At 37.7% G+C, this 16,741-nt stretch overlaps 1 protein-coding gene across 2 annotated transcripts in view; it reads right to left on the bottom strand.

Annotated features, from left to right (window-relative positions):
- Positions 1-16,741, bottom strand: part of LOC132383055 (myosin-9-like) — a 113,810-nt gene that overhangs the window by 94,608 nt on the left and 2,461 nt on the right. For both annotated transcript variants that reach the window (XM_059953777.1, XM_059953776.1), the window contains exon 2: positions 3,783-4,135. In XM_059953777.1, the coding sequence (XP_059809760.1) occupies positions 3,783-4,115 (333 nt within the window). In that variant the 5' untranslated portion in view covers positions 4,116-4,135. The remainder of the gene's footprint in view (positions 1-3,782; positions 4,136-16,741) is intronic.

The following is a 16,741-nucleotide window of genomic DNA, read 5'->3' on the forward strand; positions in this document are numbered from 1 at the left end:
GTTTACCATGGGTTCAACCTCCTGAAGGCTACTCATGTCAGCTCCAGAGACTGAAATCACAGGACCATTGGAGGCTGTAGGAGTTAGTGATGATTCCTCCACATTTTGACAGTCAAAGTGAACGTAGAAGGCATTGAGATCATCTAGAAGTGCTAAAAAGATGCTGAGTAGAGGGGTCTTATTCCTCTGATTCAGCTTGGCTTGGAGTCCCCCTCTCCTGCCTCACTCCTGGCCATGGTGATGAACCTTTGCCCTTTTAAAGGTGCCATACCTACTTGCTTGAGAGTCAAGTCTGCCAAGCCCTTCAGAATATTGTGTAATCTGTAGTTCATTAAGTCAATTTAAAAGTACATAAAAGAAAATCACATGCGGCAGTGAGAGTAATTCAAAAGAGGTATATCTGGAGGTATTGTACATAGCCCTAGAGCATCACTGTGGTTCCACTTAATACTAGCAACCTTATGTTGTCTGCTGGATCTTGACGAAAAAGTTTTACTTCCATCTCCCCACCCACTTTTCCATTTGCTCCAGTTCCATTTTAAGGAGAGTGAAACTCTAATACATCATGGTCAACATCTTCAATGGGCAATACTGGATATAAAAATTTGGTACTTTCAGATGAGAATCTATGCTTAAATAAGTATTAATTCCTAAGCAATTGGAATGAACCCAAATACCAATACAACAGAAACTCTCCTCCTCAGGTACTGAAGACTAAGAATGACTAACGCTCTGGTCTTGTGGAAATTAGTTGCTGATGCATATTCTTCCAAAGATGGAGGTAATGGCACATGGGGCAGTTAAGTGAACAGTCTGTTCCTTCTACCACTCAAGCAGGGATATTGATCCATGCTTCACAGATCATTTTCCCTCATGCTCCATTTCTACCTTTAGAATTTACAAGCTGATGTCTTGTGCGTATTGCATTTCTCACAGGGAGCTTGGACAGATCCTTGAATCTTTTCCTTCTAAATTAACCAGTAATTGTATTTTGAGCTCTGGCACAAGAAGAAGAGTCCATTTCAGGAATGCAATGTTAGGCATGGAAGTACCATGGACTTCCCTGCATAGTCAATGTTACAAGGGTCCAGAATTACTAGGGCTTCAATACAGAAGTGTATTGAAAATAACATAGCTATGAAACCACATGTGAAATTGTTATTCCAACAAGATCTTGCTACTAATAACAGTATAATAATACCTAAACAAGTATCAATGTTTACAGAAACAGGCAGAGAAAATCTGGACGAGAAAGTGAAAACACTTCAGGTGGATAAAGAAAATGTTCTGCTCATGAAATCTACCAGAAATTATAACCTGCAAGAGATTGATTATCCTGTTGAGGAGTTACATAGAATCAAACAGTTCAGAAACAGGCCCTTAGCCCACCATCCATTCACATTAGAAGCACAGAAAACCTAATACAAGCCCTTTGGCCCACAAAGCTGTTCCGAACATGTCCTTACCTTAGAAATTACCTAGGGTTACCCATAGCCCTCTATTTTTCTGAGCTCCAAGTACCTGTCCAGGAGTCTCTTTGAAGACCCAATCATATCCATCTCTACCACCGTCGCTGACAGCCCATTCCACGCATTCACCACCTTATGTGTAAAAAAAACTTACCCGTGACATCTTCTCTGTACCTACTTCCAAGCACCTTAAAACTATGCCCTCTTGTGCTAGCCATTTCAGCCCTGGGAAAAAGCCTCTGACTATCCACACGATCAATGCCTCTCATCACCTTTTACACCTCTATCAGGTCACTCTCCTCCTCCGTCACTCCAAGGAAAAATAGCCAAGTTCACTCAACCTATTCTCATAAGACATGCTTCCCAATCCATGCAACATCCTTGTAAATCTCCTCTGCACCTTTTCTATGGTCTCCACATCCTTCCTGTAGTAAGGACAACACTCCAAGCGAGGTCTGACCAAGGTCCTATATAGCTGCAACGTTACCTCTCAGCTCCTAAACTCAATCCTACAATTAATGGCCAATGCACTATACGCTTTCTTAACCGCAGAGTCAACCTGCGCAGCTGCTTTGAGCGTCCTATGGACTTGGACCCCAAGATCCCTCTGATCCTCCACATTGCCCAGAGTCCTACTATTAATACCATATTCTGTCATCATATTAGACCCAACAAAATGAACCACCTCACTCTTACCTGGGTTGAACTCCACCGGCCACTTCTCAGCCCAGTTCTGCATCCTATCAATATCCCACTGTAACCTGACAGCTCTCCACACTAACCACAACACCTCCAACCTTTGTGTCATCAGCAAATTTACTAACCCATCCCTCTGCTTCTTCATCCAGGTCATTTATAAAAATCACGAAGAGTAAGGGTCCCAGGACAGATCCCTGAGGCACTCCACTGGTGACTGACCTCCATGCAGAATATTACTCGTCTACAACTATTCTTTACCTTCTGTGGGCAAGCCAGTTCTGGATACACAAAGCAATGTCCACTTGGACATTAATCCTACACAATCCCATTTTAACCTTTCCCCTCTGTTCCCATCAACCCCCTCCCCCCCAGATTCTATCACCCACATATACACAATGTGCTATTTGGTGCCAAATTAACCAAACAACCTACAAGCCTTTTCAAACTGAGAGGAAACCAGAGCACCTAGAGGAAACCCATAAGGCCATAAGAGAAACTTGCAAAGTCACAATCGCAGACCAAAAGTCATGACTAAACCCAAGTCACTGAGGATGTAAAGCAGCTGCGCTACTGTACAGCAAATCATTTTTCCCACTATAGTGCCAAGCATTTAGAGTTCACTACCATGTAATGATGATAGCTTAGTTGACAATTTTAAAAGCAGAGATTTATGTCAGTCAGGATTTCTGAGGGATATAAAATTAAATTAGGTGGTTGGAGGGTTAATGATGAAGTACGGTTTTACTCTATGTAAGAACAAATTTAGGTGCTGAAAGGTCTGCTCCTTTGCAAACTGCAAGAATTTATATTTTTCAAACACATTCTAAATGCTCAAGATTAAATGGACAACTAAATAGGATTCATGACCAATGAAAACTGGTGAAAGAGACTACTGGCTACAGATACAAAGTTTTTAATTCATTCAGATGTAAAATAGCTTCTGCCTTCTTGTGGCAGAAAACAGACACACAGAAACTAACAGCTACGTTATCCATCTGTGGTGTGAAAGGCACTGATGCCAGCAGTTTTCTCATCAGAAAAACAAAACAAGGAACATGACCAATTTCTTTAAAATTAGGAAGACTAGATTCTTCGAAAGTGTTCATCATATTTTCATTAGATACATAGAGGAGCACTGTCTCAATTCAAGTTATAAAAATACAATGAGTTAACTACTTGAAAATGTTTTTAAACAGAATTAAATCTCAATTGGGTTCAACTGTCAGCACTTATGAAAAGTGTGGATGTGCTGCCTTACAAACAGAAACTTGAGAAGTTATGGACAGTGAATGACATCTTACATTCTATAAGAAAGTTGGTTCGCTGAAACTAATAATGTTGATCAGCATGAAGTTTCTAACGTCTTCACCAATTCGATTTTAACTTGCAGGGGGGAAAAGGATATTTTAAATGCCAAGTGATCAGAACAGGTTTGATCATATGCATATACATCCCCTTATATAAACACAACTTTGACAGTTGTTGAATCAGTAGATTTTCCCACTTTTTTTGATTACTCAAAGCACAGATTTTTGGATTTTGCCTGAATATTTTCAATTCAATCACAACAAGTAGTAAAAACAAAATATTAACAATGGTACACAAAAAGCTTACATAGATTAGTCCTGAGTAGTAACGCTCTTTCAAATTATGGAGTACAGAAGCTTCATTCAGACAAGTCAGCTCTGCCATATCTTCAACTTTGGAGAATTTGGGTGGGTTCATCTTCTGGATGTCATCCTTGTTAATTTTAACTTTCTTGCCATTCTCCACCAATTCAACGAGTGCCTCTTCACCAATCTCCTCCTTGAGACTGGCAGCCTCAAAGCCATTGCGTTCTGAGGGCACCCACACTAATTTTTTTGCTGCCCAGTCAGCTTGTGTCAATGGATTATTGACAATATTTCTGTCCACATAGAGATACCGGTCTGCATCCCGTTGAGCCATTTTGTCTTCTTATTGGAAGCCTACAAATTAAAAAAAAGATATCCAGGTGACTCAGATGTTGAAACTACACTTTGGGAAATAACCAAAATTTTACAGAAAAGAAAAGGTAAATTTTAACTGCTTATTTAAATGATGAGATGCATCTTTGTAAAAGTGTGACGTTGCACATAGAATTTACATAAGCATGAAATATAATTGAAATAGATGTGTACGCTATTCTTAGTTTGTAACTGATATACAGAAAAGTAATGCGTCATCATCATATCCTTTGTTTATTATGACAGCCAGCACAGCATTTCGGATGCTGGGCTAGTGAGTTTAAACCGCACCATTCCACCTTGCTCTCAGCCCTCCAACCCCAATATAAGCTTGCTGTGCACCTGTGTGTAACCCATAAATATAACCAAACATTGTCCAATGCACAGCAGCACTATATATAGATAATGGCCTCAGGCTCAAACTTAACCTACATAAATTTGAGGGAAAAGGAAAATTAATGCAAATGAATAGAAAGCAGAAAAATTCCCACTTAGCCGTGAATCAAATTTTAATATTCAGGACCAGAAACAAATTTAGAGCTTTATAAAATATTTACTTATCAATTCGCAATATAAATTGTTAAAATATGTAGCACAAACCTAGTGCTTTAAAATGTTAATTGAAAGGAAGATGAATTCTTGTGTCATTGTGAAATCTCTCTATTCAAGAATGCTTCGGGTAATTTCGCCTGCCAAAAATTCAGTCCTCCAAAACAATAATTGCATATATATTCTAATTTGCAACATCAGGTATTATGGACAATTTAAATGTTTCTTAAGTGGTTTCTAATTTCCAGATTCACAACTACTATCGAAGCCTCATGAAAATAAATATGGAATGGTTTTTGGCCCAAATTCACATTTAGTCAGGTTTACTGTCAGTAGATGGGAACTTGAAGAAAACTGAACAGCATGTCCGAAATTACGATTTTCATCATCATAAACAGTACCATACTAAGATCAAGTACTAGTACAAAATTAGACTGAATCATTGTTCTCAGAAGTAAACAAACTCAATGGAAAGCAAAGGCCAATTCCTTGTCAAACAACAATTATCACATCTTATAAAGCAGCTGCTCTAAAAATTACTTCTGACATTAATGCCCACCCCCAAACTTTTCAACCCATGAACTTCAGACAACCTGGAGATCAGCTTTTTTTTTCATGTCTCATTCAAAATCTAGCATCCCTGACCAAGAAACGCTTGTTACAATCTAGATTATATGCTAAAATGGTATTAAACACCTAATGAATATGAACAATTGAGCCAATTGTTAAAATCTGATACATTATTCTTAATCAGACTTATTCCATGTTCACTTCCCTTAGTTGATCAAGTGCATTATGAGAACCATGGACAAAGTAAACTGGAACAAACAACTTCCTTTAGCAGAAGGGTCGATATTTGATACTTGGATGACAAAAACATTTAGAAAAATTACAGTCCCTATAAGAAGTGTTCACTCCCCTTTGGAAATTTTCATGTTTTATTGTTTTACAACACAATCACAGTGGATTTGATTTGGCTTTTCTTTAAAAAAACATCGGTCAACAAAAGACTCATTTCAAAGTGACAACAGATCGCCACAAAGTGATCTAATTAATTATAACTACAAAACACAATAATCGATTGCACAAGTGTTTACACCCTTAAAAATGACACCTAATCATCACTGATGCAGCCAATTGGTTTTAGAAGACAATTAGTTAAATGTAGTTCATCTGTATTCAGTCAAGGTGTTTCAATTGGTTGTAGTAAAAATACCTCTATCTGGAAGGTCTAACTGCTGGTTAGTCAGTATCCTAGCAAAAACTACACCATGAAGATAAAAGAACATTCCAAGCACCTCCACAAAAAAGATATTGAAAAGCACAAGTCAAGGGATGGATACAATAACATTTCCAAATCACTGAATATCCTTTGAAGTACAGTTAAGTCAACCATCAAGAAATGGAAAGAATATGGCACAGCTGTAAACCTGCCTAGAGCAGGCAGTCCTCAAAAACTGAGTGACCGTGCAAGAAGGGAACTAGTGAGGGAGGCCACCAAGGGACCTATAACAACTCTGGAGGAACTATGAGATGGGAGAGACTACACATACAACAGTTGCCTGGGTGCTTCGCCAGTCACAGCTTTATAGGACAGTGGCAAATAGAAAGCTGCAGTTGAAAAAAAATCTCTCATGAAATCTCGGCTAGAGTTTGACAGAAGGCACGTGGGAGATTTTGAAGTCAGATAGATGGAAGAAGGTTCTATGGTCTAATGAAACTAAAATTGAGCTCTTTGGCCATCAGACTAAACACTGTTTGGCGTAAGTCAAACACCGCACATAATCAAAAACACCATCCCTATTGTGAAGCATGGTGATGGCTGCATATGCTGTGGGGATGCTTCACTACAGCAGGCCCTGGAAAGATTGTGAAGGTAGACAATAAAATGAATGCAGCAAAATACGAGGAAATGCTGGAGGAAAACCTGACGCAGTTTGTAGGACAATTGAAACTTGGGAGAAGATTTGTTTTCCAATGATCCCAAGCTACACAGGAATGGCTTAAAAACAACAAATTTAATGTCCTGGAGTGGTTAAGTCAGAGTCCAGAATTCAATCCAATTGAGAATTTGTGGCTGGACTTCAAAAGGGCTATCCTCTCACAATCCCCATGCAATTTAACAAAGGTGAAACAGTTTTGTAAAGAAAAATGGGGAAAAGTTTCAGTGTCTTGATGTGCAAAGCTGATAGAGACCTATCCACCTTTGATTGTTGTCAAAGGTGCATCTACTAAATACTGACTTAAAGCAGTGAGTAATTATGCAAGCAATCATTGTGTTAATCAATTGTAATAAATTTAGACCGATTTGTATAAACTTATTTTTATTTATTTTTATTTTGACACGAAGGAGTTGTTTCTGTCGATCACTGTCAAAAAAAAGCCAAATTAAATCTACTGATTCAATGTTGTAAAAGAATAAAACATGAGAATTTTCAAGGGGTGAATACTTTTTATAGGCATTGTTTTACATCTAACAAGAATATAAAGCAGCATATCACTGACTGGAGGAATGAGGAACATTCATCACATTTAAGGACCTGGATGATATCAGCATATCAAGAACTGTAGAATCAGAATCAGGTTTATTATTACCAGCATATGACTTGAAATTTGTTAACTTAGTAGCAGCAGTTCAATGCAATATAATATAGAAAAAATAAGTAAATCTTATACAGTATATGTATATTTAATAGATTAAAAATCATGCAAAAAACCAGAAATGCTATATATAAATAAAGTGAGGTAGTGTCCCAAGGGTTCAATGTCTATTTATGAATTAGATGACAGAGAGGAAGAAGCTGTTCCTGAATCACTGAGTGTGTGCCTTAAGGCTTCTATACCTCCTACCTGATGGTAACAGTGAGAAAAGAGCATTGTCTGGATGCTAGAGGTCCTTAATAATGGATGCTGCCTTTCTGAGACATCTTGAAGATGTCTTGAGTACTTTGCAGGTACCCAAGATAGAGCTGACTGAATTCACAACCCTCTGCAGCTTCTTTCAGTCCTGTGCAGTAGCTCTCTCCACACCCACCCCAATACCAGACAGTGATGCAGCCTGTCAGAATGCTCTCCGCAGTACATCAATAGAAGTTTTTGAGTATTTGTTGACATAGCAAATCTCTTCAAACTCCTAATGAAGTATAATCGCTGTCTTGCCTTCTTTATAACTGCATCAATATGTTAGGACCAGGTTAGATTCTCAGAGATCTTGACAGTCAAGAACTTGAAACTGCTCACTCTCTCCACTTCTGATCCCTCTATGAGGATTGGTATGTGTTCCTTTGTCTTACCCTTCCTGAAGTCCACTCTCAGTTCTTTTACCTTACTGACGTTCAGTGCCACCACTCCATTAGTTGGCATATCTCACTCCTGTACGCCCACCACCTGAGATTCTACCAACAACAGTTGTATCGTCAGCAGATTTATAGATGGTATATGAGCTATGCCTAGCCACAGTCCATGGGTATATAGAGAATAGAACAGTGGGCTAAGCACACACCCCTGAGGTAACCTACCAGACTAAACTGTAAAAATAAGTGGGAGTAAGCCAAAGATAATTTTGGTCAATGCGAACATGGGATTGATCTGTTCACTGAAATGTTTCTTTTGCTTGTATGTTCATACTACACAGCTACTGATACTTCTGTTTCAGAAAGATTCCAGCAGTAAAAAGTGATTCCACCATTTCCCAGCTAAACTCTAGAGAGCATAAGCTCAGTCTGCTTCATCTCTCTATATATATTGTGCAAAAGAACGAGAGGAGAGGGAGAGGGTGGGGGAGGGGGGAGAGGGAGAGAGACACGCGCGCGCTAGGGTGTCTAAGACTTTGCACAGTTCTGTAGTATTTTTATGTATTGTACTGCTGCAGCAAAAACAAATTTCATGACATGTGATGATGATAAACCTGATTTTGATATGGGTCTTTTGGACTGAAAATGGAAAGGGGGCAGGAAGAGAGGAATCATGGTTGGGAAAAGAAGAAGGAGGTGGCAAGCACCAGGGAGACTTTCTGGAATCATCAATAAGCCAATTGTTTAGAATTAAATAACCTTGCCTGGTGTCTTATGGCTGGATGTGCGTGCATCTGCACCATTTCCTGCTCCAGGCACTCCTCCTATCACTTGTCCCACACCCCTCTGGCACTCCACCCTCACCATTCCCAACATTCTTAGCTCCTGTCGATTTACAAACTCACTCTACGCTCCACGTTGACAAATGCAGTACTATGCAAATATCTTGGGCACCCTAGCTTTTTTTAAAAATATATATTATATATTACATACACGCACATATCATATATACATTCACAGATTTCGAAGACTTTTACACAGTACTGTAATTTTTTTAAGTTTTTGACTATTTTACTGCTGTCTTGTATGTGCTTTATGTGCCTTGTGCGGTTATGATTGTTGGTATTGTGTTTTGCACCTTGGCCCTGGAGTAAGGCTGTTTCACTTAGCTGTATTAATTGGTTGAATTGTGACAATTCAACTTTATCTCTCCTCATGCAATATACCCAGCAATGCAGGAATCAATCTAGTTAACATTAGCTGCACTCACTCTATCAAAAACATCTTTTCTCAGATAAAAATATGAAAAATCTGCACAATACTTCAAGTGCTGATTCACAAAGTTGCTCGTTGTAGCAAGTTATCTGTATTCTTATACTCATTGCCTCTTAAGTATACCATTTCCTTCCCAATTTCTTGCTGAATTTGCACATTAATTTTCGATAATTTATAAGAACATTCTAGCCCATCTGAATACCAACATTTTTAAAATATTTTAAAATGCTTCATCTTTCTGTCTACATCTTTATGTTTCATATGTTAAATCCTTGCTAACTTTACCTGCTTGTATTCCCCTGCAGTTTCTGTGCATCCTCCTCACAGACACATTACCACCTACCTAGTATCATCAGCAAACATGATTCCTTCATCTAAGTCAATGATACACATTGCCCTCAGTACTGACTCCTGGCGTATCCTATTGGTCTTCCCAATGAAAATTACCCAAATGTTTTTATCCAGTAATCATTCACCAATGCAGAGCACAAATTATTGTTTAAAGTTCACAAGACACTTTATGAACTGACTCGCACATAAGGCAATTGACTTGCCTTACCCATTCCACTAGTTGCAAGCTCAAAAATTCTAATAAATTTATCAAAAGTGATCTCCAATTCATAAAGCCATGTTGATTATGTTGATTAACATTATGTTGAACATAATGTTATTATTTTCAATCTAAACCTTTTAACAGTAATAACAGATTCTAGCACTAACTCCCTACTATAAGATATCAAGCTAACTGGTCTTATCGTCTTTCTGCCACCTTCCTTAAAATGTGGGGTTACACTTACTATCTTCCAGAATCTATGGAAATTTGAAAGATGACAACACATTATTTCCACTGCCATCTCCTTCAAAACCCCTTGGATATAGATTGTGGGGATTTATTACCTTCTAATACCACTTTTTAAATCACCTTTCAATACCAATACCATTTTTTCCCCACTGAAAGCTTATTGCCTTGAGCTCATTTGCTCCACACATGTAGTTCTCCAATATTTCCCCAAGACGTTTTCTGTACCCTCTCCAAGTAAAGCTGAAAAATATTTGGTTTCCCCACCACTTCCTCATCTGCAACAAATTATTATTTTCATATTCATTAAGGGACCCATACTAACTTTAGCTAACCTTTTATTCTAATATCACTACAGTAGATCTTCAAATTTGCTTTTATATTTCCCAAAACCTATTTTTATTTTCCATAACCTTAAAGCATTGACCTTTCCAGTTCTGTGATTTCCTAAATCTACTAGATACTAAATATTTGAACATCAGTCTTTGCTCATTTACATCATAAAGTCATACCTTCAATGCATCACAACTTGCTATAGACAATATATTCCTCCTGCCTTCAGTTTGCTTTACTTAGAATGAACTAAATCGCCTTCAATCTTTGTATAAAATCCAGTCATATTATGATCATTGTTCCCTAAAGGCCCTTTAGCTACAGATCCTCAATTAACCTTTCCATATTACACAGATCTAAAATAGCCTGGTTCTTTAGCAATTCCTCTAGATACTTATCTAGAATTCCCTCTTAATTTCACAATTTCATCCGCCATATTACAACTAATTGAACTTGCTCAGTCTACATTATTATTGTGTTAACCTCATTACACACTACTAATTTACTCACATACTGCATCACTTACTATTTTGGGGACATTTATGCAACTACCATCAACATTTTCTGTCCTTTGCTGTTTTACCCAAACAGACTGTACTCTCATCTCTTCCACTCTATTGTCTTTACCAATCAGGGCCAGCCCATCTCCTATTCCATTTTGCTTATCTGAAAATATCCAGAAATATTAAATTCTTATCCTTGGTTACTGTGCAATCCTGACTTTGGTAAAGGTTATTTTAATGTATCTACTTATACTATCAATTCATCTATATTTTACAATATGTATTCAGTTAAAGAGCTTTGAATTATGCCTTTGTGTTTGTAATCACTGTCCTTACCTGACAGTCTATCAACATCATTACCTTTATTTTCTTATAACATACATAACAGCAGGCTATTTTAATCTATTAAGTCTAATACCAGCTCATATAGCAATCTCATTCCCTTATTTTCCCATGAACATGGTTTCACCACCTCCCAGTCCCATTAATTCACCCTGGTTCTACCACTCAGCTGCATCACTTCCAGCAGCCAATTAACCTACCACTCTACGCATCTGGAAAAAACAGAAACCCAGGGAAACCTTGGTGGTGATATAGGGAGAATACACAAACCCCACAGATAGCACTGTAGATCATAATTGAACATGGATCACTAGAGCTATTAAATGAACTCCTGCACCAATTTCTAACTTTCTAAAATTTGATACTATTAAGTAGAACAATGGGAATCTAAAGAGCAAGGAAACGGAATAGCTGTTATTGCTAAATATACAGATGTTTGGTTAGAATACTTTGTGCTTATGGTCTTTAACAATAGTGTAATTACATGGGAGGAAAACTACAATAACCTAGGTAAACTAGGGTAAATAAACAAAAATAACAATAATTTGTACAAGTGGTTTTATATAGAGACAATAGGACAGGTAGTATAACATATGGGAATCAGTGGAGATCAATCAACTCCCAAGGGAACACCTACAATACGCACCTTTATTACAGGGAATTTTAGTCAGTTAATGAGCTGCACATGATAAGAGCAGAAAGGGGAAAAGATATCTAGACTCATCTAGAAAACAATTGCAGTTCCTAGGTTGGGCACCAGTTTAGATTTTATCACTAAAAAGGTGGTGACCAGGAGTCTGGCTGCATTCTAAACCTTGGGATGAATCTTAGCATTGACATCCAATGTATATACAGTAATATTCTTGCTACCAATTAGGTTAACAACCATTGACGGATAATTTGTCGGCCACAATGAAACAAATGGTCATGTAAATAACAGGGTGATGGTTAAAGAGGAATGTGGATCATGCTATATACACACTAGCCATGACAGACATGAAGTGCATCTGACCCCTCAGTTCAGCATGACCAAGTTATAACCTCAAACTTGGTGTTGGATCCAGTAGTGAAGATTACTTCAAGGATGAGAGAACAGTTGGTTAAAATAGATTGGATCTATTAAAAATTAGTTAGTCGTTTAAAAATTATTTCAATGATTAACAAATGTTCTGGAGATATTCAGCAGGTCACACAGCACACGTGAGAGAAAAGAAAAAGTCAATGTTTTGGTTCAAAATCCCACAAATGCTGCACAATCCTCCAGTGCATTATTTGCTGCTCCAGATTCCAATATTTATAGTTGTCTCCTGAACAAATACATATTCCACTGGGACATGTACTCAGTGCTCAATTTATTAGGTATCTCCAGTACCTGAAGTGGCCACTGAGTATATGTTCATGGTCTTCAGCTGCTGTAACCCATCCACTTCAAATTTAATTTGTTGTGTGTTCAGATATGCTCTTCTGCATGACGCAGTTGTAGCACATGGTTATGAATTATCACAATCCTGTCAGCTTGAACTAGTCTGGCCTTTTTCCTGACCTCTCATTAACAAAGCATTTTCACCCACAGAAACGTTGCTCAGTGTTTTGTTTGTTTTCTTGCACTGTTCCTTGTAAACTCAAAACTGTTGTGCACAAGAATCCCAGGAGATCAGCAGTTTGAAATACTTAAACCACCCCATCTGACACCAACAATCATTCCATGGTAACATGCACAACATGCTGGAGGAACTCAGCAGGTCGAGCAGCATCTGTAGAAACAGTCAACGGACGCTGCCCAACCTACTGAGTTCCTCCAGCATGTTGTGCGTGTTGCTTTGACCCCAGCATCTGCAGAGTATTTTGTGTTTAATCATTCCATGGTCAAAGTCACTTGGGATCACATTTCTTTTTCATTCTGTTAGTGAATCTCTCGATCATGTCTGCATGCTTTTATGCACTGAGCTACTGCCAAATGAATGGCTGATTTGATATTTGCATTAATGAGCAGATGTACAGGTCTACATAATAAGGTGGCTACTGAGTGTAATTCCACTAGAAAAGTGGGTGTTAATATTAAGGAAATTAACTTGAGTATTGAGAACATTTTGAAAACCTAAGCAGGGAAAAATGGAATATAGATATAAGCGATTCTGCAGATGCTGTAAATCTAGAACACACTCATAATGTTGCAGGGTTCCCAACCTTTTTTATGCCATGGACCAATACCATTAAGCAAGGTATCCATGGACCCTAGGTTGGGAACCCCTGCGCTAGAGAAACTCAGCAAGTTGAACAGTATCTATACTGTAGAATAAACAATTAACATTTTAGGATGAGACTGTTTATCAAGTGTATTTCTAACATTATCTTATCAAAGTGCCCAATTCTGATCTATTGAAATTACTGATTATTTGTGGTACTGCACTTACCAACTGAGTGGATTCTGCAACCTACTGACTTTTGCCTTGAATGAGAATCAAGTTTATTATCAGTCTTCTATGATGTGAAATCTGTTGTTTTGTGGTAGTACTTCAATGCAAAAACAAAATTGCTATACTTTACAAAATAGTGCAAAAGGAATAATAAGAGAGTGTTCATAGACTTCCATGATGGAGCTGACTAAATCTACAACTCCTTGCAGATTCTTGTGATCCTGTGCATTGGAATCTTCATTCCAGGCTGTGAGGCACCAGTCAGAATACTCCCCACTGTACATCCATAGAAATTTGCAAGACTCTTTGGTGACATACCAAATCTTCTCAAACTCTTTAAATCTGCTGACATGCCTTTTTCATAGTTGTATCAATGTGCTGGGCTTTCCCATAAGGACACCATAGTCAGTATAGATTGGTGATAACATCTCTTTGTTGACAATCAACATAGATGTATCTCAGGACAGATACTCTGAAATGAGAAACATAAAATGCTCACATTTTTCACTGCTCATTTCTCAATGAATACTGGTATATATTCTAACTTCTCCTTCCTCATAGTCCACAATCCACAAGTCCGTAATCAAATCCTTGATCTTGCTGACACTGAGTAGAAGATTTTGTTTCACACCACTTATCCAGCTGATTTATCTCACTCCTTGTTGTCATCTGAGATTGGTGACATCTGCAAGCTTATAACTGGCTTCTTAAACTGTGCTTCACCACAGTCCTGTAGATGGAGTAGACCAGTAGGTTAAGTGTACATCCTTGAGATGTGCTTGTGTTGATTGATAACATCTCTTTGTTGACAATCTGTACTGACTATGGTCTCCCTATGAGGAAGTAGAGGATTCATTCTCCAATGCATGAAGCCACTACTCATTATCAACAACTTATGGCTAAGATGGCCAACCAACCCATTATTTACCCCAAAAGATTTGTTTTACAGTGGACAAGAGACTGACAGCCAAGAAATTATGATAATGTAATGCTTGGGCTCTATAAATGTTACCAAGCTACTTATCAAAGCTTGTATCTGGTTATTATCCAGGTGCTAGTGAATTAGAAGAGTTATAACTTGTATTAGAATAAACAGCAAATGGCCACACTCCTGATTTTTAACAATGGAATGGCTTACTATGAACTAGCTAATGATTGAACCTAGCAGACTTAATCAAATGATTACAAAAACTATCCTTTCTGATGACTGCAATCATGCTGCGTGTCAGTACAATTTAGTTCTTTGGCATGTTTCCTCCAATCCCCACCCACTGGCCTCAGTCATTATAAGGACACCTCAATGTGATTATCCAATAAACATTTAAGCTTTTGGTATTTACAAATACCAGAGAATTTACCCAGTATTCTACCATTGGACTGCAATAAATCATTAAGCTGCCTCCAGTTAATCAATTCCGTGTCATAAATACTTATCAATCACTTCTTAAACTCTTTGGTAAACATATCAAATTCCATAATCTCAGGATATAAACTCCCTCCTGTAATCTGACACGAGAGAGTGCAGATGCTTGAAATTTGGATCAATACAGACAAAAATCTGTAGGTCAGGCAACATCATTCTGGGCCAAAGCCCTTCAATCCATATTAGATTAATTAGCATTCAACTTTGCACACTATCTTTACTTGTGGGAATAACCACTGCTTGCCTCTTTTTCACTCTACCTCACCTGTTTATTACTGGAAAATTATCCTATAATTATTTAGTCTTTATTTCATATTTTAAAGTAGTCTGTTTCTACCTTAGACGTTGTATTTTTAAACTCCCATTGTTATTTCTAGTTAATGCAGCCATCCATTCCTCTTCACTTTTGCTAATTACAAAACTTAATTGCCAATCCTGATCTTTATACAGCCATTTCCAGGTACTCAGTAAATCTTGTACCTCTCCAATAATCACTGTCAGGAGTTCCTCCACTATGTTTCAGATGTGCATATTGCCAAAGATATTTTATTGTTTTGACAATTTTTGATATTTTAGTTCTATTATTTCTGCTTGTAATTCATTACATTTAATCCTTCCATTGAAAGAATCTTTGGTCAACCATACCTTTGAAAGTACTTTCACTTTCATTACCTCCACCAGACTAACTACATTAAAATTTTATCAAGAGCTCCAGTTATCATTTGGACCTTGATACAGATATATGTGCACCCTTTCCTATTAAGAGTTAATCATGATCCATTTTAGTCAGAAAACGCGGATCCATCTAACATTACAAAATAACTTCGGCCAAATCTGAGACCACCGGCATCCTTCTTTGTTAAAAGGCTTTTAAGCCCCGAAACCCCTTTTGCAGATGATTCCCCCAATATGATCATGAAAATGCAACTATGTGAAATTGGATTCACACCACTTGGGCAAGCCACAAAAATGCTACTGGGAACCAATGGAAACCAGACCAACAATTCTTGCTTTTTGTGCGTACTGAAGAGAGGAATTCATTTGCTTCTTTTGTTTTTTAAATATAATTTTGATATTTCAAATATGACAATTTTGTAATACTATGAAATAATACAATGTTCATCAGTAACATTAACACAAATCTGGAGGATCAAAAATTTCAGCCAGTCTTGCACTTTTCCACAATAAAACAACACAAGCCAGTGCACATATGATATAGAATCAATGGCAGCAACAAGTCAAAACACTGGTCTACATTCCTGAGCACCCTGCCACACCTTATTCCCCCAAGAACTTGTAAGTCACATAAAGCACTGAATAAAGAGTATGTACTACATATATATTAACAGCTTACAGTAATATTGTTACTTGTCAATTTCATATGCTATTACAGATATTTCCTTCACACAAATCATAACTTCCATTCTCAGTGTGTGATGTGAAAAATCAAGAGAAACATGGATCAGGTAGGAAAGTGAACTTGAGATACAGGAGTAACAAAAAAAATGCTGGAGGAACTCGGCAGGTCAGGCAGAGTCTATGGAGGAAAATGAACAACTGATGTTTCATCAGAACTAGAAAGGAAAGGGGCTGTAGCTAGAATAAAAAGGTGGGGGAGGAGCAAAAACTAGTAGACAAGTCCAGGTGAGAGAGA

The sequence above is a fragment of the Hypanus sabinus genome, chromosome 29 (genome assembly GCF_030144855.1).
Source record: "Hypanus sabinus isolate sHypSab1 chromosome 29, sHypSab1.hap1, whole genome shotgun sequence".
Lineage (NCBI taxonomy): Eukaryota > Metazoa > Chordata > Chondrichthyes > Myliobatiformes > Dasyatidae > Hypanus > Hypanus sabinus.